The sequence below is a fragment of the Felis catus genome, chromosome C2, assembly GCF_018350175.1.
Source record: "Felis catus isolate Fca126 chromosome C2, F.catus_Fca126_mat1.0, whole genome shotgun sequence".
NCBI classification, from domain to species: Eukaryota; Metazoa; Chordata; class Mammalia; order Carnivora; family Felidae; genus Felis; species Felis catus.
The window spans coordinates 70053662-70081370 of NC_058376.1; the positions used below are offsets into that span (position 1 = coordinate 70053662).

A 27709-nucleotide genomic window follows, 5' to 3' on the forward strand; every position below is an offset into this window, starting at 1 on the left:
TAGCCCATACCAGTCATGAGTAGTGTGGGAGTCATGTATCAGGCTCTGAATGCTGCATTCTGAAGTGTTCTTGAACTCAGTGAAAGGGCCCCAGAGGAGGTAACCAGTACCATGTGGTCCGTATCCTTTGAAGGAAAGTTGAAGACACTGGGTTAAGTATGGGGAGAAGTTAGGAGAGAGAAGGCTCATGAGAGCGATCCTGACATAATCGAGGACTGCTGTGGGAAAGAAGAGTTGGTGTCACTCTTTGTTGCTCCAGAGGGTGAGGCCTAGACCTGTGGGTAGAAGTTATCTTAGTTCAGTATAACATGAGCTAGTAAGTTCCTTTCCAGTGTACAGGCTGGAAGTTTTACAGGAGCATCTAGTATACTTGGACTTTTATATCTAGGGCTTGGATTCTTTCTGCTTTCTTTTTCGGTTGCTCCAGAGGTAGCACCAAACTCTGCTCCACCCAAAAGTCCTGAGATCCCTTGTGTCTCTGAGTCCCAGAGCCGTCCTTGGTGCTTTATGATCACGTGGTCATGGCTGCACTGAGGCAGCTGCCCCAGAGGTACCATCTCCGCTGGGCGGCTGGCAGGAAGCAAGGGTAGGTGTCCTGTAGTTCACCTGCAATGCAGATAAAGCCATTGAAGCTCCCCCACAACCTCCTTTGGCAAGTCCCTCTGGACATTAATGGACACTGTAGTTCTTCTTTGCCAGCCCTGGTCTTTAATCACTGCTTTTATTTACCAGCAGAAGACGCCCACCCACCTCTCCCCAAATAGAGCAAACGCATTTTTTTCCACATTTGTATTAAGGTATAGTCTCTAACTCCAAGCCAGGTACAAGGACTCCCCCCTTCTTTCCCTGTGTGATCTTTGTTTTTACTTTTTTAAGTAACCTATACCCCCAACATAGGGCTCAAACTGACGACCCTGAGACCAAGAGTCACATACATGCTCTACTGACTGAGCCAGCCAGGTGCCCCTCCTTGTGTGATTTTTAATAAAGCTTTTCCTAGATGTGTGGACTGGTGGTGGCAGTGGTGGGTGTGTAAGGAATCAGAGATCTAGCTGGTAGTCCTGCCTCTGCTACTTTACTGTGTAGCCTTGGGCAAGTTAGTTAGTCTACTGGGGCCTCTCTTTATCTCCTTTATCAGCCGTGAGGATTCTGTCCACCTGAATCTTAGCTCAAAAGAGATACCATGATGATTGAGTAGGTGTGGATGAGCTTTGTAAAATGATAAGTAAGCATCCTACAAATGTTAGCTCTTAGCCACCTCATCTGTACTCTGAATGGCAGGGAAAGGGAACAGCGTCATCCCTTATCTCCCACAGCCCTGTTCGAGTCATGGGAACATAGAATGTGTCAGCCAGTAGATTGCTGGTTGGATGAAAGTTGCAGGGTGATAGCTTAACAATCTATATGACTTGGTTTTATCCCTCAAACTTGAGGAACAAGAGCTTCCTGGCCATGTGAAAATGTGTCTTTGAACTTGGGTCTCTAAACAGCCACAGGATTTCACAACCTGCCTGAGATGAAAGATCAAGCCTCCTCCCTGAGCCCTTGTCCTCAGGTGGCATGTCACAATAGTTTATTGGGCTTGGGAAGGTACCAATGGCCCCTTGACTGATAATCCCCTGCCTTTGGGGGAGGGGCTGCCCGGGATTGAGCTCCTGTTCGGTCTGCCTGGTAGCCTGGCATCCTAGAATGTGTCTACCTGCTTCCACAAGACTTCCTGCCCTCTGATTCTCCTACTTTGATAGCATTCACCTCCCGAGGCCAGCCATGTGGGCCGAGAAACATGTCTAGGGCCAGGCCGCATCTGTGTGTGTGCTTTGCTCTCTATTAGGTGAATCAGCCTGCTTTCTCAGTGGCAATCTAGTTAGCCAAGTTCAGAGCCCAGAGAAGAGGAAATAATGGCTGGATCACACCCATGGTGGAGGTGTGTGTTTTCAGGAACTGGGTTCCTCCGGCATCCCTCGATGGAAAAGTTTCAATTTCCACCAAAAAAAATTTTAAGGCAGTCACAAACCTGAAATGTCATTTGCCTGAAAAGTCCAGACTTTAGTTTTTCTACTATACGGTTATCTTCCCCACCCCCACCCTTAATTTGTCTGGAAATGACTATGATCTAATACTTTTTGTCCAGAGAATGTTATACAAATTTTTAGAAAAGGGTGGGGCTGATAAGAGGTTGGTGTGCTGCCGGGTGCTGGACCAGCACCCTTTTCCTGTTTTATCAGATGACCTTTGATCACTCCCCAAGAGTCCCATAGTACATTCAATAAATTCTCGGAGTCCTACTGTGTGCCAGCTCTGAGATCAAGCATAGAATCTTCCATAATGAAGCTCACAGTCTAGGGTTAGTGCTCACAATGCTCTCCTGCCTGGACTATTAGAATATTTTCCTCCCTGATTTCAGTATGACATCTGTCTACATGACTATCAGACAGATTTTCTTTCTTTTTTTAAAAGAACTTTTTAATAGTTCTTTTTTTTTACTAATAAAATAAGAATATGCTTATTCAAGAAAAATTGGAATAATAACAAGAATATAAACACAAGTTATATCTCTGATAATTATCATTTAGACATATTCAGTGCTAAATATTGATACATTTTCTCCTAGACCCTTTGAAAAATAATGTAGTTAATCAGAATACAGACAACTCCTTTTTTGCCTTACTGTCATATCAGGGACATTTTCCCAAGAGATGAAAAGCCCTTAGGAATATTAAGAGTGATCTTCCTGGAGCTCCTGGGTGGCTCAATCTGTTAAGCATCAGACTCTTGACTTCGGCTTAGGTCATGATTTCACAGTTCCTAGGTTCTGGTCCTGCACTGGGCTCTGTGCTGATAGCACAGAGCCTGCTTGGGATCCTCTGTCTCCCTCTCTCTCTGCCCCTCCCTGCTCACACTCTGTCTCTCTCTTCTCTCAAAATTGTTTGAATAAACATTTAAAAAAATTAAAAACCCTTTTGTCATTCATTTTAGAAAGTACAGTCTCTACCTATTAATGCTACGCGTAAGGCTTTACACATATGACTTATCCCTGTGCACTTCCCCAGGGTTGTCTACCTCACCCTTTACCTCTTCCTTCCCTAGACTCACTCACCCCAACTCACACAACACACAATCACTTGCCACCAGCCCCCACATCTCACCCTTTCATACCCCATATCCCATCTGTGTCAGGCTGCTTCCAGCTTCCCAGGCTGCCCGGGGAAGGTTCACAGCTTGATCCTTAGAGTGCTGCTCCCACCTGGGATGCTCTCCCATCAGTGTATTTATTTCTCAATACTCACTTCAAGCATTGCCTCTTCCATTAAGCCTTTCCCTTCCCTCTCCACCCCACCATAGAGCTGCCCACCCCCCTTTTCGTCCTCCTTGATACCTTTTCCATCTAGAACAGCACCCAGGATAGGTAAGGTAGGAAGCCAAATCTTACTCATTTTCATTTCTGCAGTTGCTTGGCAAATATTCAGCATGTAGTAGCTGTTCAATAAATATTTATTTGAGTACAAACAAATGATCAATTGCAGTTCTGTGTAATGAATGCTGTGCAGGGGATGTGTAAAGGGTGCTTAGAGGAGCCCAGACGAGGGGGGTTTTATGGGTGTGTGATCCACGATCCAGCAGACAGGAAATGTGTTCATTTTTATTGTGGTGACAGCTCTCCTCTCTTCCTAATCTACTGCTTTGAATCCTATTTGCATTTCTGTTCCCTGACCTTGGACCAACTAGAGGAACTTCTGTTGTTCTCTTCCTTGTATACTTTCTCCTTTGCCTCCTGAGACTGTGGTGGGCTGAGCCCCAGACAAGGCAGAAGTCTTCCCTGTGGCTACACAGCCCACTACTCATCAGACCTGTGCCTGCTTCCCACCAGAAGCAGCACAGGCACTTGCAGGTCGCCCCCAGCTGCCCTTGCCTGGGACCCAGGATCCCCACTGTAGCACAGGTAGCCAGGTCTCAGAGGGAATCGAATTCGAATTATAAGCACTGATAGCTAACACCATTATTTGAGGCAGATTACCCAGACTACAGCTTGGCCAGACCCTTTATTTCTCTCTTCCTTTCTCACTGCCTCTGCTCTGCTCACCCTCTCGCAGAGAGACTTTCCCCAGAGATAATTTGGGCTTCTTTGCTCATAGAACAGGTCAGGCAGGAGGATATGGAACATATTTCCCTGTGTGACACTTTGGACTCCACAGATGTCCTTCATTCCAGAAGGTTGAAAATGGCCCACACCAAGCGGGAGAACCTTGCAGGCAGAGATGTAAGCCTGTCTCCCCGGGCCTTGCAGTCAGCATCCTGCCAGCCAACAGGCTGCAGAACAAAGGTTGTAATAAGACAATGGGCCAAGGAGGAGGGGAAGTAAAAGGCATGTAATCAGATCAATCACCAGCTGGGTCCATCTGCCTGGGGAGCCTGTCTCTGGTGATGGCACCAGCAGACATGTCACATGTCTCGAAAAGCCTGCCTGTCCACTGGTTTGTCAGACCTCAGCACCAGACATTCTCATTTCCTTAATAACTGGTTACAGATCCTGAATCTATAAATTTTTCTAAACTCTCCTTGACCTTTCTGTATTTTTAGCCTATGCTGTTTCTAGGGATAACTTCCATGGTTGATTACTTGTCCTGTAAAATAACTTGTCAAGTTAAAAGAAACTCTCTCTCTCTCTCTCAAACTTGAAGACACTATCTTCTTAATTCTGGTTTCTACTGTTGTTAACAAATTCATGCTTGGCCCTTGGTACACTTTGTCGGTTTCGGGGTGGGGTGAGGGGCAAGAAGGTTGACGTCTCTTCTCAGCTTTAAATTTTTCACCTTTAGGGGCACCTGGGTGGCTCAGTCAGTTAAGCGTCCGACTCTTGATTTCAGCTCAGGTCATGATCTCACGGTTCATGAGATAGAGCCCCACGTCGGGCTCTGCACTTACAGCACAGAGCCTGCTTGGGATTCTCTCTCTCCCTCTCTCTCTCTGCTCCTCTTCTGCTCACACATATGCTCTCTCTCTCTCAAAAATAAAAATAAATATTTAAAATTTTCAGCTTTAAGTCTTAATATTCCCCACCTGTTCTCATATAATGACTGGCCCATTGGGCACCTCATTTGCTTTTTGTTTCATTCCCCTGGACTTCTCCTACTTTTCTTTGGCCTATTGAAATAGAGCTGCTGAGAGAATTTGGACAGATACTCTAAGTGCAGGTTGTTTAAGACCATGCTGAAGCCTTTTGTTTCTCCTACCTTTTTGGACACTTTCTGATTTTTGTGATTTTAACCTTAGGGCTGATGTTTTCAAAGACTACCGAAGTGAAGCCTTCCCTTTGAGCCTCAGAGGCTGTTGTAAATAGGCCCCTTGTATGGATAGTTTGGACTAGACTCCCATATTTGTTTTGGAGTTGCTCACCTTGACCTTCATCTCCAGTCTTACTGTTTATCCACATTGCTTCTGCCAGTTTCCATAATGAAATGCTAAGCGTCACTGTGTGATCTTTCTTCAAGGACACCTGTAAAAATGCTAAGATCGGCCCCATTTTTGAGTATCCTTCTTGTTAACAGTTCCATCCAAGGACGAGGGTGAACATTTTTAATTTTTCAAGGGATCTACAACTTTTGTCTCTGTCTATTCCGTAGAAGTCTGTAGAAAGGAGAGATCTGATCTGAAATTGAAAAAAACTAAAGCATACATGGGATAACTCTAGCTGTCTCACTCAAGATCGTCCAGTGACTAGGAGATCTGGGGTTAGAATCCTTTGCCCTTAACTCTTGCTAGAGAACTGTAGTAATCCCTTTACTTTGTTTCTCAGTCCTGCAGCACCTTAATTAAAAGAAATTAAAGGGATTCATAAATGAAAGAAAACCCTTGGTAAATAACCTTAGCAAAGATATTTTTAGGAAAGGCTAAATCTATTGCTCTCTTCTTGTCTACATCTCATTGGCTCTTGGGGGGAAAATGTAGCTAATTTAACACACGTGGATTTAGCCAACTAGCTCTCCTATGACTACCCTCTCCTTATCAATTGGATAAGGACCATCAATTGATGGTCCCACAACTGATTAGCATTACTTCTGGCGCCCTTACCCAGAGATGTCACTTTTGACAATTTTCATTATGGCAGGAGATTGGTAGCCCGTGACGCCAAGTTCCTCCTGATTGCCCAAGAAGGCGGCAGTTCTGGGCTGTCTGCTGCTGGAAGAGGGGAGTACCTAGCCTCCTGGTACCTCACTGACATTCAGTGAACACAGCCTTGGCCACTGACCAACCAACTCAGCTGCTGCTAGGCTGGAGGGGGACACGAGGGCTTCCAGATGGCTTTTCAATGTACAGTTCTCTAAGGCTATTTTTCTCCTCTTTCCAGAGTCTAGAAGGAGGCTCATACCGGGGAAGCCTGAAAGACCCTGTAGGCTGCCTGAATGAGGGAATGACCCCACCCACACCTCCTAGAAACCTGGAAGAAGAACAGAAAGCCAAGGCCCTGAGGGGCAGGATGTAAGTGACTCCTCCAGATTCTATCCTGGTGCACATGTGTATGGTGAACAATGGGCTAAGGTCGGAGAAATTTGGGGGAGAATTACACTATGTTTCCATTGATATCATTCATTCTAAGTAAAGGTGACCTAGATCTGTGCAGTGTAGCATTGTGAACAAGGCACTGTAGTGGCACCGACTTTAAGAATTTTAGGCTGAGGTGTTTTCTGGGAGATAGCAGCTATGGCTGACCAAGTGTGGTTATAACCAAGGTCTGTTAGAAATTGAAAACATACTGATAAAAGGAAACCGACAAAGTTTAGGAAACTCTGGGACTATTACTATGCTCCCATACTAGAGAATCCATGGCAGAAAGTTGGAAGAGTTTCATCTGAGGAAACATTTCTCAAACTGAAGGGACATAGTGTATAGGAAAAGGGAGCCATTGTGCCAGCCAGACAGGGCCTAGCTCCACTCCTTCTCTAAAGGTTTAGTTTTGCATCCATTTGTGGACTTAGCTCCAAGAGAATCTTCTCACTTTTTTTAATAGTTGGGGGGAGGGGGGCGCAAATACAATCTACACTGCAGTCCATTTCACAAAAACCCATATATTATGCAAGGTTTGAGGTATCCACCCTGATGTGAAGTCAATCTTCTATTACTTGGGCGGATCAAGAAGATATCGGATACCATGAATGCCAAACCACAGTTCCTCCAAAACTTTAGTTTTCTTATTTAGGGTTTGACTCCATGTTGGAAGCAGAGCTTCATGAGTCTTGGACATTGCCTGGTGTGTGTGAGATAGTAAGCACAGAGAACTGGTCCCTCCCTGTTGCTAATTAGTCTGTTTTCTCCCTCAGACTCCCCATCCCTTTAACCTGGTCACAGACATGAGGATTAGCAAAAGTGAGTGAGGCCAGGTCCTTCTGTTGCCTGGAAACAGGCCAAGTGAACATTTATAACTTTCTTTCCTAGGAAACTGAAGTAGAAATGTCATAGCCAAGGCCTGGCCTCAGAGCAGGGCTGTCACCTCACAGTGGAGCTGAGCAAGTGTCTCTTCAGTTCCATATTTACCCCTCAACCTTATGGGTACTCAGGGGAACCTCAAGAATGGAATAGAGATAGAAAAATACCATCTGCAAATGGAAATTTCCTAGGACTTACACAAAGCTGGTTCTCTTTCACTTCTAGGGTTGTTTTTACATAGATGAGAGCTGGAGCCAATGTTCCAGTCCTTTGCCAAGCCAAGTAAAACTCAGGTCAGGGAGGAGACCTTTGGGGTAGCAGGTGGTTCTTGGCAAAGCCTGTCACTGCTCTTGTCACTTCAGTTGGAAGGGCCCACGAGCAGTCATGGAAGCCATTGCCCTGCTTCCAGATGTGATATTATCTGATTTTGCTCCAACAGGCAAAAGTCTGTTGCCTCTTTAACTCACTTTACCCATTTCTTCTCCCTCTTCTTATTCTCTTGCGTGAATCTACAGCTCTCCACATCCTGAGCTATCCTGAAAATCCAACTATTAGAGTATCTCATTGCTCTTGCTGTAACTTATGGCCACAATGAAAGAGAGGATATATAGGTGTATAATTGTGAAGACTGTGAGGCTAGAGGCTGGGTCGGGCAGGCAGGTACAGAGAATGGAGACTCAATACAGACATTGAAGGGTTAAATGGGAGCTCCATGGAGAAAAGATGAAAACAAAAGGAGAAGAAAAAAGGCTGAGAGTGGACTTGATTGTCCTGAAGTTTTAGTCACCCATTCATTCCATAGTAGGTGTTGAGGGCACCTGGGTGGCTTGGTTGGTTTAGCATCCGACTCTTGATTTCAGCTCAGGTCATCATCCCAGGTCATCGGATTGAGCCCCTCTAAAATTAAAAACTAAAAAAAAATAGGTGTTGAATGCCTATTATGCACTAAGGCATAGGATATATCAGTGAATAAAATAAACAATAACAACAAAAGAAAAGTCCTTGCTCTCATGGCAAGTTTGCACCATAAAGGGAGAAATAATACAATAAGCAGAATAAAAATAAATTATTTAATATATTAGAAGCTGGGAAAAGAAAAAGTAGTGAGGGAGATTCAGAACATGGTTGGGGCCATGCTGCACTTTTAGATGGTTCTGACATTTGCACGAAGACCAAAAGGAGGTAAGGAATTAGCCATTAGCCATGGAGGAAAAGTGTTCTTGGCTGAGGCAACAGCCAGTGCAAAGGCTCTAAGAGATTTTCTGTGCAAGACCAGCTCTTCCCCACCATTGTGAAACACAGAGGTTAGAAGGAGGTCTGAGCTGTAGCTGGTAGAAGTTTTGTTGGACCAAAGGATAACATTTACCTCATAAAGAATCCTTACTAATAAGAACTGAACATTTCCTAAAATTGCATGATTATCAGTTCCGTTTTTTTGGCAATTGATCATGCATGGTCTTGTGATGCCTGTAACTTAAATCTTTTATGTACCTCTTCAGACTGTCTGGTAATGTGTCATTATCTCCCCAAGTGTTTCATCAGCCCTTCAAGGGAAGTGATGCCAGGTCCACTAGCAGCACCCAGTTTAATCAGTCCCCTTCCCTTCCCTCGAGGCTGGAAAGCCGAAGACAGCCCTCAATCTGTCAGCAGATAGCATAGGATAAAAATATCCCCTGGGGACAGAGAGCTGGACTTCATCTCCAGAGGGCCCTCCCAGCCCCAAATTCCGACTCCCACTTTCCTGTGGGTTTTCTTTTACCACTTTCTTCCAAGCAGTAACATGGGCCATGCTAAAGATATATTTAAATGCTTTTATTTGGCCTTGCCGGTTCCTTCCTGTGGCCTATAACGCATGATTGTGGATTGTGTGTGTTAGAGAGAGGAAACTGGTTGGAAGTACTGGGCATGCTGATAAAGAAGCGCATGTTCCTTTTGCTTTCTCCCTGTCACCCTGAGGCCCAGACCTGGGGATTCGTTGGCTTTTCTGTGTGGTATAGACCAAGAATTTCAGATGAATTGCTTCCTGGGTTCAGAACAGTTATAACCCTTATGCCGGGGGTCCCCTCTGGACATCCCAGAACTTTTTCCCTTCTGCCATTTGGGCCCAAAATGCAGTTGTGTGGCTCCAGGTGAAACTCTTTCAAACTTCGCCAGGACGAGTCAGACTCCAGTAAGCTGCACAGCACCTAGCCTGCTCCAGTACATGGCCCTGAGTGTTTTATGTCCAGCTCTTTACTCTCTGGACAGAAAGAGAAGTGCTTGGTTTTGAGGCCCTGGGGACTCCAGAGAGCCAGTCTGAATAGTTTGCCAGGCAGCAGGTGACAATGAAAGAGCAGAGTCTTTGGACTCTGGTACAATAGGTTCAAATCCCAACTCTGGTACAGACTTTGTCACCATGGGTAATATGGCCTCAGTAATTTTCATCCATATGAAATGGGGCTTATAGTACCTACCTTGATATAAGCATGAGAAAACCTAGATAAAGCACTAGCACAAAGTAGATGCTCCAAGAGGAGGAAATCATTAACAAGAAAGAAACCACGAAAGCAAGTGTCCTTGTAGTGGTTAACCCCCCCATCTGGTGGGTGAGGGGAGGCTGCTGCATGGAAAGTTGTGATTATGAGGTGTCGGCAGTCCATCTTTCTGGCCTTGACTGGGGGTTTTGCAGGCCAGTTACCAGGGACACCTCTCTGAGTAATTGTAACTTCTGTATCTCAGAAGCCTCACTTGGTATTGGTATCTCTGAGGCCTCAAAGGTTGTTTATCAAGCAAATGTCTTTCTCCTCTTGATAAGCAAAGAATGGAGTTGAAAGAAAGGAAGAAAAGCCTCACATTGATTCCTTAGCCACAAAGCTTTCATAATTCAGTTTTGCCAAAGTGCCTGTTATTCCTCCTGTCTTGTGTCAACTCGACTGTTCAGTTATAGGTGAGGGAGGAAAGACCATTAAGAACAGAAAAAAAGGGGGGCGGGTGGCACCTGGATGGCTCAGTCAGTTGAGCATCTGACTCTTGATTTCAGCTCAGGTCACCATCTCCCTGTTCGTGGGATAGAGCCCTGTGTTGGGCTCTGTGCTGACAGTGCAGAGCCTGCTTGGGATTCTCTCTCTCCCTCTCTCCCTGCCCCTCCCCCCTCAAAATAAATAAATACATTTTTAAAAAGAATGGGAAGGAAAATGAGGAGTCCTGAGCATTGGTGTCCCTCTGGCTATTGTGTGCCACCCGGGAAAGCCCCTGTCAGCTCGGTGCCCTCCCCTCTTCAGCAGGACCCTGTCACAGGGAGAGCAACAGTAAGCGCCTTCCAAGGGCTCCCAAGTGTGAGGTTTGGGGTGGTCTTCTCATAAAGGTGCCAAAGTAACTTTCCTGTCAACTTTTGTGCGAAGGTTTCTTGCTTCACAGTGAAGAGGGCCCTCATTGTTCTTAATCTCCTGCTCAGGTTTGTCTTGAATGAGCTGGTACAGACAGAAAAAGACTATGTCAAAGATCTGGGGATTGTGGTGGAGGTGAGTATGTGGCTTGGGGTGGGTCTGCGGTCACCCAACCAGGGGCATTTTGGACCCTACCTGGGCCGAGGGGTTTGTAACTTGAAGGTTACATGTTTTTAACTTAGTGTTGTTTACTCTCTCTGGGTATTTGCAGAAATTAAACGAAAAATGATAATAGATCAAATGAACTATGTAGGGTGTTTTTCCTTTTCTCTTTGAAATATCATGAGACATTCAGAGAGAGATGGGGTCCCAGATGTTGCAGCATTTATGGGAGCCTCTTGGTTAGAGTTGAGTCCTTTCACCTTGTTTTTGGTGACCAACTTTCTAACTTAAGAGTTCTTCTTTGGCATTTAACCATGTGGACATATATTCTTCAGAACTACCGGTCCTCATGGGCACTAAGCAGGACACTCCTAGTGAGAGCTTGAGGCTTAGAGTCTCCTTAGATTTTAAGAAGGATGTTTTGGCTACCGAGAGGACAAGCAAAAGTCCATGCGTAAGACAAGACCTTGGACAAGTCCACAGTTAGGAGTCAACTTGGTAGTATATAAAACAGCTCTCTTTCCTCAGGGATTTACTTTAGGGGCATTTAGATACTTGGATGAGAAAGACTTTCTCTTAAGGGGTTGGAGACAACAAAAGGGACCCAGAGCTCCATCAGAGTTGTGTCTGTCACTCTGCACGGGGTAAAGTCCTGGCTGCACACTGAGAAACCACAGAGAGTGGGCACTTACGTGGGGCTGCGGTATGGCGCTTGTCAAGAAAGCTGTCTCCTGAAAACGCCCTGCTGACCGCTGCCTCTGCCTTACAGGGCTTCATGAAGAGAATAGAAGAAAAGGGTGTCCCTGAGGACATGCGAGGAAAGGATAAAATCGTGTTTGGAAATATTCACCAGATTTACGACTGGCATAAGGAGTAAGTGCTATGTTGTCCTGAGGACCAGGGGACATCCTAGGAATCCGGGACCCTCCCACCCTCCCCCTGCATCTGGCCTTAGGGGTAGGGTAGGGTTTGGGGAGCCTCTGGTGTTTATCTCCTCACCGAGAAATAATGCAGTTCTGAAGGACGTGGCTTCCTTCCCTTACCCCCTCCCTCCTTTTAGTTTTTTCCTGGCTGAACTGGAAAAATGTATCCAGGAGCAAGACAGGCTGGCACAGCTCTTCATCAAACACGTGAGTTCTTCTTCCCCCCTCTCTGCCCACCCCCTCCGCCCACCCTCCTCACCCCCCCCAACCCCCACCTGCTCCTGTGCTTGCCTCTGAAAATTCCTTCTCTCTCCTGCTCTTCCTCGACTTGCCTTCCCTCTTGTCCCTCTCTGAGTTGTTGCCTTTTTTGTAACCTCCTTGGCAATTTGAAAGATGGGCTCTTGCCTAGCGCACATACTCTCCTACCGTCGATATTTAAGTGCCTTGGCGTGTCCCTGAAGTGTGGAGCGTGTCTGTTGTTCTCGGGGTGAGCAGACCAGCACCCTGGGAGCCCGAGGCGCAGGGTGCCTGAGTGCCTTCTTCCCTGCCTCTGCAGGAGCGGAAGCTGCACATCTACGTGTGGTACTGCCAGAACAAGCCACGCTCAGAGTACATCGTCGCGGAGTACGACGCTTACTTTGAAGTAAGCTGCTCGGGCTTTGCTGGGCCGGGTGGGGGAAGAAAGTCAGGCCAAGGCAGCCACATTCAGAAATGCCAGCCTTGTCTATCCCCAGGCCTCCCCATCCAGTGCCGTGACCCCTTCAGGACAGAGAGAGCTGGCTCGACGGGGCCGTCGGATTAGCTAGATTCCCGATGACCACCTTTCCTCGAGAGGAGCTGAGGCACCCAGGGTGTGGACAGCTCTCAGAAGCCTCTGTCTGTGGAATGACTGTCAGCCAGACACTGCTTCAGAGGCTCCATCCCCCTTTGGTGACCCCAGCTCAGACCGTGCCCACACACTTCCTGCCAGTCCCTGGACACTGTGCAGAGGCCCCTCCTCCTTGTCCCCATGGTCCAAGTCACCCCATGCTCTCTGCTCTCGTTCCCAGAGGTTCTGTCAAGCACCATAAAGTGTTTGTTTTGCCCCAACCTGGAAATGCTTATTTTGCTGGAGGAGAGGCAAGGCTATCCCTTGGAAAGAGCTCTCAGCTGAGTGTTTGCAGATCTGCATTGAGGGCCCAGCCCAAGAGGCCTATGTCCCAGGAGAAGCCCTTCATTCCTGATGTGGGCCCTGGAGCAGCAGAGAGAACAGAATACCCATCCCAGCTTGTCCCCAGGGCTAGGGTGAGGACACGGGGTGGGAAAGTGCTAGACGTGCAGAATGGTGTGGCAATGTGTGCTGCATGTTGTTAATAACACATTGGCAGTTGTGTGGGTAACTCCACCTCTCGCGTGGGTTGAGGATTCCAAAACTTTATTGGCAAAAGCGAAGTCCTGTCTGTGTCACCTCGAACCCTAATCCCCAGGACCCCAGTTCTTTGGCTCTTTTTTCCCCTAACATATCTCCCTCGCGTTCCAGGAGGTGAAACAGGAGATAAATCAAAGGCTGACACTTAGTGACTTCCTTATCAAGCCCATTCAGAGAATCACAAAATACCAGTTGCTCCTCAAGGTAAGAGAGCTGTGAGCCCGGGTCAGAGCCGGAGAAGGGTCTTCTCCGGCTCTGAGCCGGTGAGCAGGTCAGTGTGAGGCTCAGTCTCCACCACACTTTCCCCGTGAACTAGCAGGGGCATCTGTGGGCTCTTACCTTGCCTGTTGGTTTCTTGTGTCAGCTCCGCCTCCAAATAAATTGCAGCCATTCCTGCCTTTAAGGTTGGTTTTTCGTTCACTGTCTTTCTTTCAATTCACTTTCTTCCTTTGTCACCATCACTGACTTGGGACTTTTAAAAAATAAAAAAATAGTAAGAGCATAAAAATAGAGCAACCACAAGGAGAAAGAAAAGCAAAGGCAAGACCCTCCCTCACAAGCTTAGATGAGTAATACCTACAATATGATCATATTTTACTTTTTACAATGGTTTAATTTCATTTGTCTTACAGAATATGAAGTAAATGGAAGAGAGAGGTGGAGCTTTCCTTTCTCCCAGCCTTTCTGGACATAACTCCCTCCCCCCCCCTTCCTGCTCACAGTCTCCCTCTCCCTTCTTCCCTCCCTCCCCACCTCCTTTTTCCCATAACTTTTAATCTCTGAGTATTTGGGGTTTTTCTCCATGTTGTTGTTTCCAATATGACTCATAAGTTCATATCTCAGCTTCTACAATGCACTGTCATGTCTGTTAGGGAGGAAAGTAGCCTGGGTATCATCACAGGTTTTATGATGCTGGGTTTTTTTTTATAGTGCTCTGTTTTCCTAACTGATGTCACCCTCCCGCACCCATCCCCGCTTCCCCCACTTGCTAGGACTTCCTGAGATACAGCGAGAAGGCTGGTTTGGAGTGTTCAGATATCGAGGTGAGTCTTCTGTTCACAACACTGGCTGCTCTGGGAGCCAGTGTTGGATATCTGTCTCTAATGGGGAAGAGCTGGCTCTAAAGGACCAGCGGTCCAGGCTAACTCCTCTCAGTGAGAGCCCCTTGCAAACAAGTGCTCCACAAGATGAGAAATGGCAAGTAATAATGAACACATTGAGTCTTTTTCTGGAACCCAAGAATTCTGTCCTGGGACAGAGCAGAGTTTCACCCCACTCCTGTTCTCTATGTGGCTCTAGTGACATAGGATAAGAAAGGGGGGTATTTGAGTCCCTTGACATCCTTCAGAGATTGTTTCTTTTTTTTTTTTTTTTTTAATTTTTTTTTTAACGTTTATTTATTTTTGAGACAGGGAAAGACAGCATGAATGGGGGAGGGTCAGAGAGAGAGGGAGACACAGAATTTGAAACAGGCTCCAGGCTCTGAGCTGTCAGCACAGAGCCTGATGCGGGGCTCAAACTCACAGACCACGAGATCATGACCTGAGCCGAAGTCGGATGCTTAACCGACTGAGCCACCCAGGAGCCCCAGAGATTGAGTGTTTCAGTGTGCAGTTTTATCCATGAATCCAGGTACTCTTGGAGTTCAAAATATAACATATCCCATTTTCACTCCCTCTTCTACCCCCAAGGATTACTCCCTAAGTGAAGTCCTTTGAGACAATGTCGCCATGGGGATTATTTTAAGCCAGAGAGGTTATAGACCATTCTGGCATGTTATTTTAGGTTCAAACCTCTAGTGTTTCACAAACCAGGCTAAGCTGTTGCTTAGGCAGCCAAGAAGCAACAAAGAAGAAAGAAAATATGAGAAAGAAAGAGAATTGCTAAAGGAAAGTGGGAAGGAGGAAAAGGCAGACTGGGTAGCGTGCCCCCCACAGGTGGTCACTGGTTCACTTGGAGCCCTATACTGATGACCAACACCCAAGCTAGAACAGAAACCCCTGCCCTTTTCTAGGAGTGGGTGGCAGGGACCAATGTCCTTTCCTAGAATGAAGGAGCTGCTAGGAGGTCCCTGACTTCCAGCACGGCTGCATGAGTGTTCATCCCCTTCCTGAGCCGCTGTTGTTCTTTCCCACAGAAAGCAGTGGAGTTAATGTGCCTTGTTCCAAAACGCTGCAATGACATGATGAATCTGGGACGCCTGCAGGGCTTTGAGGTGAGCCCTTAAGAATGCTTCTGAGCCTCTCTCTTCTGGACAGCGGGAGCCTGGGCTGTGAGGCAGTTTCCCTTTGAAGCCCTGTGCCCGCCTCCACTGCCGCCTCCACTTACCATCTGTGCCTTTGTTCCAGGTCCCTCTGGCTCACGGGCCCAGAAGATTTATCTAATTAGGATATGCAGTGATAGGGCAGTGAGGGAAAGTTACAGAGCAGTCCACAAAGCTGGAGTCACAATTCCAATGGGGCTGGAAAGACCCAAAGTTCCTTGTAACTGTGGAACTGGCAGCAACCTCTTTCTTTTCTTGCTTGCTTGAGGAGTGAGCGCTGGGAATTTGAGGGAGCACAGAACTATGGGATGGCAGTACACCTGAGGAAAATTGGAACACATTTTTTTTCTTAGAGAGGATGCTTCTAATAAAGAGATGCACATATTGGCTGGCTTTTCAGTTAAATGAACATTTAAAGCTTTAACACATCATGTGCACATTTCTATTCTTTGAAGAAGAGAACCAAGTCTTAAGAGAAACAGCTAGAAGTCCCCAAAATTTTGGCTTCTGTGAATGAACTAGTTTGCTAGGGCTGCTATAACAAAGTCCCACTGGGTGGCTTAAACAACAGAATTTATCGTCTCATTTTTCCGGAAGCTAGGAGTCTGAGATCAAGGATGGGCAGCGGTGTATGTAAGAGATGTAAGAGCGCCATCTCTTACAACCATCAACCTGGATCTGACCAGGCCTCCCTCCTTGGATTGTAGATTGCTGTCTTCATGTTCACATGACATTCTTCTTGTGTCTTCACATTGTCCTCCCTCTGCACATTTTTCTGTGTCCAACTCTTCCCTTTTTATAAGGATACCAGTGATGTTCGAGTAGCACTTACCATAATGACCTCACTTTAACTTCATTCCCTCTGTAAAGACCTTATGTCCCAATATGGTCACATTCTGAGATACTGGGGGGTTAGGACTTCAACATATGAATTGGACAGGGGGAGTAATTCAGCCAATAAAGGTGAACCTTTGAAGAAAAAATTGACTTTCCTACTTCAAGCTTGCTAAGTGGCTGCTGTTAGTTTATATCCAAACCTCATATGCTAACTACATATAATCTGAGAATTAATGTGATGAAATTGGAACTGACACAATTATTGACTGGTATTTAATAATTGTTGAACAACTTAGAAAAAGGTGGGGATCTTCTAATCCTGTTTCCTGATAATCCTGCAACCTAAGACTTTATTACTTTCTAGAGAAAAGGGGTTCCTAGAAGTTGAGATAATAAAGTAATAGCTTTTTTTCCTTGGCTAAATTAAAATAGAAAAGAAAGAAAAGAAAGAAAAGGAAAGGAAAGGAAAGGAGAAAAGAAAAGAAAAAAGAAAAGAAAAGAAAAGAGAAAGGAAAGGAAAGGAAAGGAAAGGAAAGGAAAGGAAAGGAAAGGAAAGGAAAGGAAAGGAAAGGAAAAGGAAAAGGAAAAGGAAAAGGAAAAGGAAAAGGAGCAGACTTGTCTATAAGTAAATTTAGGAGATGCTACATTCAGGCTTGGGTTAATTAGTTGGATTCATGATATTCTTGAGTCAAATTCTCTTATCCTCCTTGCCCTCCAAGGCCTTTCTGGTGTCCCTGTCTGCCACTGCTTTGTTATGACCAGGAACTATGTGGAGTTTTTCTTTGCTGTTTATTTTTCATAGATTCCTGATTCTCCACGGTACACCTGTGGTGTTAGAGTAAGCAGGGGTTTGCAGCAGAAATCTACTCTGCGTTCTTACATGGTTTTCCTCTAGTCATACTGGATGAACTTTTACACTTTTTCCCTTGGGGCTATGCTAGGTCTGAGGCTATTCTGAACAAACCAAGTAATCCCTTTTGGTCTTAAGCCTTGATGTCCCCGTGTTTCTGAGGAGGAGTCTGGCTTGACCTTCTCTGAGTCTTTGGAGATGCTGACCACTAACAGGGGAAGAGCATCTGACTATGTTGGCTCAAGTTAGACTCCACAGGAGCTGTGTCATGCATGCACGTGTATGTCCACATACACGACTGCACACAGACTGCAAAATTACCTTCTCTTTTCAGTCAAACACCACCATCTCCTTTTTCCATCCAGTTGCAGGGAATCTTCTTTGCATTCCTTCAGCTAATTAAGAAGGGCCATGAATGTCCCTATGTCCTTTCTGAAGCCCGGGGCTTTAGACCAGGGAGAAGTTAGCCTCCCCACTTAGAGACTCTCTGTCTTTTAAATCCTCTAGCTTTCCCTTCAGCATCAGCAGGGCTATCATTCATGGGTCAGGTTCTTATGTAATATTAATAGAGCTTTTAGAGCTTTCCTGGCTAGCTGGTCACTGGCTTAATATTAACTCTGGACCAGGAGAGAGATAAGCCTGTTTGGCTGCTGACCTTGGCAATAAGGAACCATGATCCAAGCAGAGGGCAGGCATTTCTCAGGAATAGGGAAGAAAAATGACCCATGTGCCGGGTACTGTTTGGAATAAGGCATCATGTGCAGCAAATGGCCCACATTTTTACTGAAGGGTGAAAGTCGTCACCTGAGAGAGTATGGTTCAGAGGTGGCCCTCTGGCTGCTATCTCAGGTGTCGGCGTGTTCTTGCTGCAGAACAGTAGAGAAAGCAGGGGTCTCCAATAGCATCTCTGAAGACCTGCTGGGCTGGGCCATATTCCCTTTGAAGATGTGAAGATGTCTCTGAAAATCGGGTTAGAAACTGGCAAACCAAATAGGCTCCACTACCTAGGCTGGCAAGTGACCTGCTAGCTGGAAGCATTTTAAGAAGGATCACAGGACCCAAAGAAATATCTATCAGCTTATAAAACATGGGCACCTGTGGATGGTACTCCAACTTCACCTGTTGATCGGTAGCAGGAGACTAAGACTTCAGAATTAGACTAATTCTAAGACTTCATCCTGAAATAACAGATGGAGAGGAGAGCGGCCCAATTCAGATTACCTGTGGTCCTGCCTGTATCACTTCCCTTGGCCACAGGTTGGTTTGTGGCCATAAGGGTAGCCGAGGTCCTTGGCCCATGCTGCGAGGGAGCCAGGAAGGCAACAGTTCTCAGAGCCCTAGGGGCAGAAAGGCTACAGGTGTCCCCTACTTTCTGCTCTCCTTTTAAGAAAAAATAAGAAGAGCCAGGATAATTCCTGAACATCGTTTTAGCTAATAATTTTGCCTTTCTTCCTTCTGGCATTTTCTCAGGGCTGCTTCTTAGTGGTTTCTTTCCCTTTTCCCCCAGAGCTCTGTATCTGCCCTAGCTGAATGGATGGGTCTTAATTCAGTCTCTTACTAGAGTCCTGGGGCTTTTAGTGCCAGGTCTGTTGTCTGTGTCCTCAGTGGGGCAGGTCCTGTGGACCCAGAGGGCTGTGGCCCCCTGCCGGGTTTTCACTTCCTTCACCCCAGCACCTCCTTCCATCAGGGCACCCTGACCGCTCAGGGGAAGCTGCTGCAGCAGGACACGTTCTATGTGATTGAGCTGGACGCAGGCATGCAGTCCCGGACCAAGGAGAGGCGCGTGTTCCTCTTTGAGCAAATCGTCATCTTCAGTGAACTGCTAAGGAAGGGATCCCTCACCCCGGGCTACATGTTCAAAAGGAGCATCAAGGTAAGGCTCCCAGTGGGGATGACAGAGCAAGGAAGAGCCAAACCCAGGGAGCTGCTTCCCTGAGACAGAGACCTGGCATGAGTACCAATTCACAACCTTGACAGTCTTTCAGCCCAACATGCAGGGGGCATGAAGGTTAAATATTTTGAAAGAAAAAGACAGGCTGAGTGCAGGTCGTATAGATCCTGCAGGCTCTCCAGTTCCGTGTCATTCATCAAAGACAGAAACCAAAGTATTTAGCTATTAGATCCAGGACAAAATTGTGGAAATGTCTCCTGAAATAAAAACTTTGAGGAAGTATAATATGTTGTTGATTTTTTCTTAATATAATTTATTGTCAAGATGGCTAACATACAGTGTATACAGGGTGCTCTTGGTTTTTTAAACCACTTAAATACCAAAAGAATTGACTTGGGTTCTTCCAGATGAATTACTTGGTCCTGGAGGAGAACGTGGACAATGACCCCTGCAAGTTTGCACTCATGAACAGGGAGACTTCAGAGAGGGTCATTCTGCAAGCTGCCAACGCGGACATCCAGCAGGCCTGGGTGCAGGACATCAATCAAGTCTTAGAAACACAGCGAGACTTCCTAAATGGTAGGTATCAGTGGGCCTGGCTTCCAGCAGCCATTTTCAGGGAACCCCATGCCTCTGAGCTTCCTTGTGTCTGGGCTCTTGGTGACTTCATGAGCCCAGTTGACATTTTATGTGGATGACAAACTTGTAGTTTTCAGGAACACTTTGTTTAGATTTTTTCTAAGCCTGAATACACCAGTGGAACAGATGGAACATGATAAAGAAACCCCAACTTTCCAAAAGAAGAGCTATTCTCTAGAGCCTAGACATAGGGTGTATGCTTTGTGGCCAGCTGCCAGTTGGTATTAATTGTGGCAAAAGGCTGAGTTGGGCACATCAACGATCAGTGACCTATGTTTTCCCATTTGGTGGCTAATGGCTGGTGCTTTCTCAGGTTCCCTGGTGTTACCTAGCAAATACTGGGAGTTTGACAGATCAGTGCGAGAGCCTAGATGAGTCCTCTTGCTGGCCAACCTGAGCCCTTTCAAATGAGAGGTGATCACTGAATTTCGGTAATACTTTGAAACTTTTCAGAACAGATGACTACACACAGAATATAGCTCGCTACGGACCCTGCAGGAGCCCCCTAACCAGAAATGGCATTGCTACCTTGTTTACATTTCTATATTTTTTTCACTGCTGGGATTGTCTTCATGTTGAGCTTGGCATGTGAGAGGAAGTATAGGGTGTTAAACTAGCACTCACCTCTCAAGCTGATGAGCTCAGAAGTCTCTCTGAGCAGAAACAGAGCTTGAAGTTGAAGGCAGAATATAACCAGTAATGAAGTTACCCCAGAGACTCAGCAAGCACGTATGGCTGTATGTACACACACATGTGCACACACATGTGCACACACGTGCACACACAGACTCAGTGAGCACATATGCTTGTATGTACAACACACATGCACACATGCACAAACTGAGCAAGCATATATGCCCATACACACACACACACACACACACACACACACACACACAGTCACACACACATACACACACACACACACACAGATCCACTATCAGATGTGTCACCTCTTGCCAGTACTGGAATCTGGACTCTTTCTAATGGCGCAAACAGCACTTGCTGGGTGTCCGGCATGGACCTGAATGCTATGGGGGAAAGATGAAAGGTGACATGCCATTTAGGACTTTGGGCAGGTCACGACATTTCTCTGGGCCTCTGTTGGCTCATTGTGTGAAAAAAAGGGACAATCTACTCTGCCCACGCTGCACATACTGTGTGCGCCTGCCAGCGGTACTGGGACCAGGCAGACACGGCCAGCTCCCTATAGCGTCAGTCTTACTCCTAGAACTTTGAATTAATACCTTTGTTGATAAAACAGTTTTGTGCAAAAAAGAGCATGTATATAAAATATGTCATTATATTGCATTCTATTAGTTAAGCATTTCTGATTCTAAGCCACAATGAGATGTTTAAGTTTATCAAGTCAGTACAAAAGACAAATAAGAAAAAAATTGAAACTAGAAATAATTGAAGTAACAATAATGGCTCACACATGTTGAGTCCTTTCTCTGTGCCAGATATGATGCTAAACAAGTATTCACATGTATCATCACATTTAATCCTCATGTCAACATGGAAAGGTAAGTCCTATCACCCTGTCATTTTCAGGTGAGGAAAAGGAGTCACGGAGGTTAGTAAACTTGTCCAAGATCACAAAAACAGTAGGTGATAGAAAAAGGACTTGAACCCAGAACCGTATAACTTAAAATTAGGCTTTTAACCACAAACTACAGATAGTTGCTAATGGTAGGGCACACATGTATCTATGAACTCCCTAGCAAACAAAGCAAAGAAAGAAACAGGATCAGGCATAAGATGCTGTATATCAGCCAGAAACAAACCCTCTCAGGAGGGATTAGCTTCCCAGATCCTAAGACCTGAGCTATACAAACTGAGACTGACTAGCAGAAGAACAGAGGCTCGCTGTGTCATTCATTTAAAAAGCCATATTACTTTGAAACACTTCAGCACAGTTATTACACCTAATCAAGTAATACCCCAATTCCATGTGATGAGTACTGATTCATGAAGTTAGTTCAGTAAGGCCTGCTTCCAAACTCCCTGCTATCTACTTAAAACTTAGAACTGCATTTCTTTGGGCATAATCAGTGATTCAGACTTTTACATGGTTCCAAGAGATCTTTCTCTTAATTATAGTGAATTATGGAGATATTACTGAACTCGATTACCAATACCTAAATATTTAATGCCTACAGAACACTGGGGAGAAAGGCTGAGCTCTGGCAAGAGCCTGTTTTATCCTTTGACACACTCAGGAGACAAGGATGTGATGATAGAGTAGGGCTAGCCTTTTACTTACAGAGGCATATGCAGGCATCTCAGGGCCAATCTTTCCCTCCTGAGACCTCAAAGAGAAGTGTGAACCCTATGTTGAGTCCTACTGAAGTACACACTTATTGCTATAGAAATATCCCTATAATTGAAAGTTCTCTGAGCCCCAACTGTTAACCTACTTAAATATTTGTTGCAGAAAATACTGATAAAAATGACAAAATTGGGCCAGCTGTGGAAGTCATTATTACAGAATTTGACCTGTATGATTTTTGCCTGGCTATACCTCTTTAGCACTCAAGCCTTTGAACTTTCTTATCTTAAACTCTGTAAAACAAAGCTCATGTCTTTCCTCTGTCTCCTGAGTTCCACTGACGACCATTCTGCCAGACCCCAAACCCGAGTGACCATCAGTTCTTGGCTTCTTCTCCCATCCAGGCTGTGGCAGAGTCTAATCTCTCTCTGAACACCTGCCACGTCATATCCATTCTACATTTTCATTGACTCTGCTCCGCTTGGGTTGCTGGCTTGCCACTGTCTCATGGTTTCTGAACCGGCCTCTCCAGCCCTCCTCCCAACTGCTGCTCCAAGGCTAATATATTCCTCAAAATGTGGCTCTGGCGAGAGAATTTCAAATGTTCAAGTTCATTTAATCCAATCACTTCTCAAGATCTTTGGAATTAACTCCAGCCTCGTTAGCAGGGCTTTGCAGATTTTTCAGTCATGGTGCCAACAACCTCCCTTATGTCTCATCTCTTCCTCCACCGATGGTCTTCTGCTGCAGGTGATCTGACTCCATCCTGTTGCCCAGACACACTTCACACTTGCCTACCTCCTGCACAGTCTGAAGCTTAGTACCACCACCACCCCCATAGAAGTGTCCACCCACACGCCTGCACACACTTCTCTCCATCCTTTTGCACAGCACTTTGTACCTCATATATGGCACCATTTCGTTTTTGCATTTCCATCATTAAGGTAGGTTTCTTCGTCCTCACAGTAGATCATAAGTTCCTTAAAAAAAAGAATAGTGTCTTCCTCGTGTATTACCATTATGCCTGGCATAAAGCCTGTGTGTACTAAGCTTCCAAATCCTTGTGAGATTCCTAGACCTCAGAGTAACTGTCTGCTCTTACCCTGTAGCACTACAGTCGCCCATTGAGTACCAGCGGAAAGAAAGGAACACAGCTGTGATGAGGTCCCAGCCATCTAGAGTTCCCCAAGCCAGCCCCAGGCCCTACTCCTCTGTCCCCGGGGGCTCTGACAAGCCCCCAAAGGGCTCCAGCTATAACCCGCCTCTGCCACCCCTGAAGATATCTACCTCCAATGGCAGTCCAGGGTTTGACTATCACCAGCCTGGGGACAAGTTTGAGGCCACCAAGGTAAGTGACAGCCTATTACCCCCAGCCTCGCCACTCTGAGGGCACAGCCTCTGTGCTCACTTTAGAAAAAAGACGTAGCTTCTTTTTATGCTGCTCGTTTACCAGAACAACCCACTGAATACAGCCTAGTCTCAATTATTTCTCTTTCTTCCCCTACAAATTGAGTGAGTTAGACCAGCTCCCTGTGCTCAGACATTCTGTGTTAAAGAGCTATTGTCATCTGCAGAAACCCTGCAGATATAAGGTAATATTGTAGTGGCAATGATGACTTATACCAGAGTAGTCGTGCTTTGGATCACCTAAAAGTCACAACTCTAGTGTTTGACGTCTGAAAGAGATCATGCTTTCTAATGATGAGCTGCTGAAGTGAGCTCACAGTCCTTTGCCCTCCACTGACGGATGCAGTGTGGGGAAATGGGTCATCTGTGTGTGAATGGGAAAAGCAGGTTTGGATTAGACATTTATCACAGATAATCCACAATTTAAACATCACTGTGAGGACGGCATAGAACTAACCGTAGACCCGTCCACACAGCTGTGTAGGACCCTACAAAGTGGTAGTTATGGGAATAAATGGGAAAAGTGCTAGATTAGGAATTCAGGCAATCTGGGTTCCAACCCAACCCAAATTATGTAACTCACTTGCCCTAGAACCTCAGGCAGTTCATTAATCTCATTAGGCCTCAGTTGCCTCTAGAACTCAATGGGTCTGTGAACAGGAACGTCTACATTTTTTTTTTTACTTACGTGTTCTGATTTTATACTTTTATTTGTTTCATCCAAATTATTGGATGATATTGATTTTTTTAATTATTAATAAAAATATTTTTAAAAAATCAACTATTAATATCCAAGTTCAATTCTGTATTAGACTAACTGTACTGACCTATTTCATCATATTACCTGGAAATGATTTTCTCCCTTAAAAACTCCTTGTGAATTAGGTGAAGTCATAACGGCCTTTTGTCAAATTTATTGAAGAATTTCTGGCTCTCATCGTGCTCTGTGAGGTAGCCAGGCCTCCATGGGAGGTACAGGTCTAGAAGTAGCTTTCCTGGTATAGTCATGTGAAAAAGCCACAGAGGTATGACCTCTTGTTTTAATGAACACAGGCAGGACCAGAGGAGTTTTGTTCCCACTAGAGTTGGGTCAGGGTAGGTCATGGTCTTGCCATTGAACTGGGCAAATATCTCATTGTTACTTCTGTCTCAAAGGAGATCAGAATGTAGCAGGAAACTGATGCTTTTTCACAAAGAAGAAAAAATGTTTCAGAAGGTCTGTCTTCTTTCCATTGGGGGGGTGTGACCCTGACCTGACCTTTGCCCTGACCTCACTCTGCCCAACTGCTTATGTATCCCTGTGCCACCCTCTTCCTTACATTAGAGGATGCTGGCAGGAAGGTTGCATGCTAGTGAGGGGCTTCCAGGTGGAAGGTGTGTTTATGCTTTTCCCTAGACTGGACAGTTCTCTACCCATTCACCCCTGATTATAATATTATATACAACATTGCTATAACAAATAGATTTTCAGAGCACGTTTGTACATATAATTTTATTGCTCAAGATAATCTTCTGCCTGCTATTTACCCTGCCGGTGGGAAATTTGGCCTTTAAGCACGCAGTAGGATTTGGCCTTTAAGCACGCAGTGGGATATAAGGCTACCTGTGTGAACCAGCCTTCCTGTATCCATGTCCCCCTTGCCCTTGTCTCCTAGCAGGGCGACCTGGGGGGCTGCAATGGGACCTCCTCCATGGCCGTGATCAAAGATTACTATGCACTGAAGGAGAACGAAATCTGTGTGAGCCAAGGTGAGGTGGTCCAGGTCCTCGCCGTCAACCAGCAGAACATGTGCCTGGTGTACCAGCCGGCCAGCGACTGCTCCCCTGCGGCCGAGGGCTGGGTCCCGGGCAGCGTCCTGGCACCCCTCACCAAAGCCACCGCGGCAGCAGAAAGTAGTGACGGAAGCATCAAGTAAGTGCCTCGTTGGCTTCCCCGGGAGAGGAGTGTGTGGATTAGAAAATCAAAACCAAACAAAGAACACAAAAATGCAAACACACGCTAGGGAATGACCGCTGCTTATTCTCGACAGTGCCACCGGAACCAATATTTGAGTGCTGGAACCGCACGCAGCATGGGGCATCCAGGCTGGATTGTTCCGGGCTTTTTTTGTGGTTGTTGACGGTAGTGGCTGTGGGTTTTTTTCCTTTTGGGTTATAATTTTCTGTTCATTTTTTTTCTCCCCCTCCCCCATTAAGAAAAGAACCCTACTGAAACCCTAGATGACAAAAGGCATGCCTTCCGTTGCTCCATTTGACCCACCACAGGATTCACTGGACTGGACTTTATTTATATTGTATTAAGTTACTGATATATATATATATATATTTTTTTTTTTGATTGACACCAAAAAATGACCTTAGCACCAATGCCAGACCTGTGTAGGTCAGAGGCCTGCTGCTTCTGTCAGGAGAGAGGGAACTTTTTGGTTGTCTATGGCAATTCCTCTGTACAGATTGTAACTTTTTTTTTTTTTAACTTCTCCCCTCCCCTGTCACTTTAATATATGTTCATGGTAATTTGTAAGATATTTCTTTTCCTTAGTTTGGTTGCGAAGACCCTTTCGAACACATTCCTGTATAAAGTATTTTGCACTATTTAAAGAACCCCATATGGATGAAGTCAGGTTGTGCAATATAAATGGAGAGCCACAATGTTCATCATTGTACCTGTAATGTAACTAATAATTTTAAATGTACTATTTTAAATATGTAAAATAAATTTTCACCATGAGCATGTTTTAATGAGGTTAAAGACTAGTTGACCCTTTTTCCCCTATTTCACTATTCTGGGAGTTTTAAATGTGCAAACGATTCTTTTTTTTTTTTTTTTTTTTCCTTTCTGTATTTTAGGAATTGGTTGAATGCATTGGCAGTTTTTCCCCACACAAAAAGTGCTTTTGTCACCCAAGCTCCAATACTAGGCTTCCCTTCTAAACAGCCCCTATTGTTTTTCTCTAACCTCCGAGATGTGGAATGATTCCGATTGGATGCTGTCCCCCTGGGCGCCTTTGCGGTGCTGACACGAAGTGGTGACTTGAGCACAAGACAGTGTTTAGATTGCATCCCCCACCACTCTCCAAGCTCAGTGGTCATCCATGGCACAGGTGGAAGGGACTCCCCATGACATAGCTGAGCAGGGGCACAACAGGACACAGTGCTTCTTTGGCATTTCTCTAGTTTGGAGGATAGAGGCTACCAGCCTCACCCTGGCCTTTCTAGGTAACCATAGGCCCAGCTGGAAATCAGTGGGGGTCTCTAAGGCACCATAGACCCAATTGAGTTTACTTTTAAGACATTTGTTTTGGTACCATTTAAGAAGGCTTGGAAATAAAGGCCCTCAAAGCATTGAAGTTCTTATTAGTCAACGGCCTTCTAGAGCTCACTTACCACGATTTGTAATCTAATTATCCAGGCACCCAGCACTCCCTCCTCACTTTTGCACCTTTTTCCTGCCTTCCATGGGAGGGATGTGAGTCTGGGTGAAAGAGAACAGATCCAAATACAATTGGGTCATTCTGGTTCCTTGTCAGCCTCTCTTGTGCAGGGGTTGGTGGGGATGGAACAGAGCGTCTGACTCAAAGTGGCTGTCAGTATTTATCAGGGAAAGACACTCACCGCACCCTCCCCAGGGACTGCTGTGACCACAAGGGGCAGAGTTGGTTGTGATGCCCACAGCATAAATGTCACTGAAACCCTGTCTCCACATCAGTTCCTGGGCTTGTGGCCAAGAGATGGAAGCTCCCCAAACCATGATGACGACTTCTTCTGGAAAGAAGAATATGAAATTGACCCTGTCCTGCCACTGATACTACTGAGTCTTCCTTCTGAACATTATTTGTCACATTTCTAGTCTCTCACCAAGCACACTGAATGACCCAGAGGGTTGTGATAAATGCAGGAACACACCCCCACACTCACACACGCACTCAACGTGCTGTTCGCCCTGGGAATCTTTCCAGCATGGGCCTCCCTGACTCAAGATGTTCTCAAACTGGGTCAGAGATGCGGATTGGGGGGGTAAAGATATGAAGTGAATGTTGGAAGTTAACAGTGATATTATCTAAGGTTAGTTTCCATGACTGGTTCTTGCTCAGGTACAACAACTGAAGCGAGTTGCTGGTGTGCTTAGAGAGCCTGCCTATTCGGGAGATACAAGAGAAATTCTGGCCAAGAGATTCTTGCTTTCTGGTGGAGCCCGCTTGACCCCCAAATTGAGAACATGACTGTTCTTGCCCTTTCCTATTCAGAAGGGTGATCACTGAGCATGTGT

The 27709-nt window shown here is 45.6% G+C and overlaps 1 protein-coding gene across 26 annotated transcripts in view; it reads left to right on the forward strand.

Moving 5' to 3' along the window:
• The window catches only part of KALRN (kalirin RhoGEF kinase), a 708823-nt gene that overhangs the window by 639434 nt on the left and 41680 nt on the right, over positions 1-27709 (forward strand). For 14 of the 26 annotated variants that reach the window (XM_045037038.1, XM_045037036.1, XM_023260237.2 and 11 more), the window contains 12 exons: positions 6347-6477; positions 10856-10922; positions 11719-11822; positions 12010-12079; positions 12429-12515; positions 13392-13484; positions 14273-14323; positions 15418-15495; positions 18918-19103; positions 19529-19700; positions 23142-23380; positions 25095-25351. In XM_045037038.1, the coding sequence (XP_044892973.1) occupies positions 6347-6477; positions 10856-10922; positions 11719-11822; positions 12010-12079; positions 12429-12515; positions 13392-13484; positions 14273-14323; positions 15418-15495; positions 18918-19103; positions 19529-19700; positions 23142-23380; positions 25095-25351 (1535 nt within the window). Of the gene's footprint in view, positions 1-6346; positions 6478-10855; positions 10923-11718; positions 11823-12009; positions 12080-12428; positions 12516-13391; positions 13485-14272; positions 14324-15417; positions 15496-18917; positions 19104-19528; positions 19701-23141; positions 23381-25094; positions 26186-27709 lie in introns of those variants that run through there. The other 12 variants (XM_045037040.1, XM_023260240.2, XM_019839879.3 and 9 more) reach the window with 4 other exon arrangements.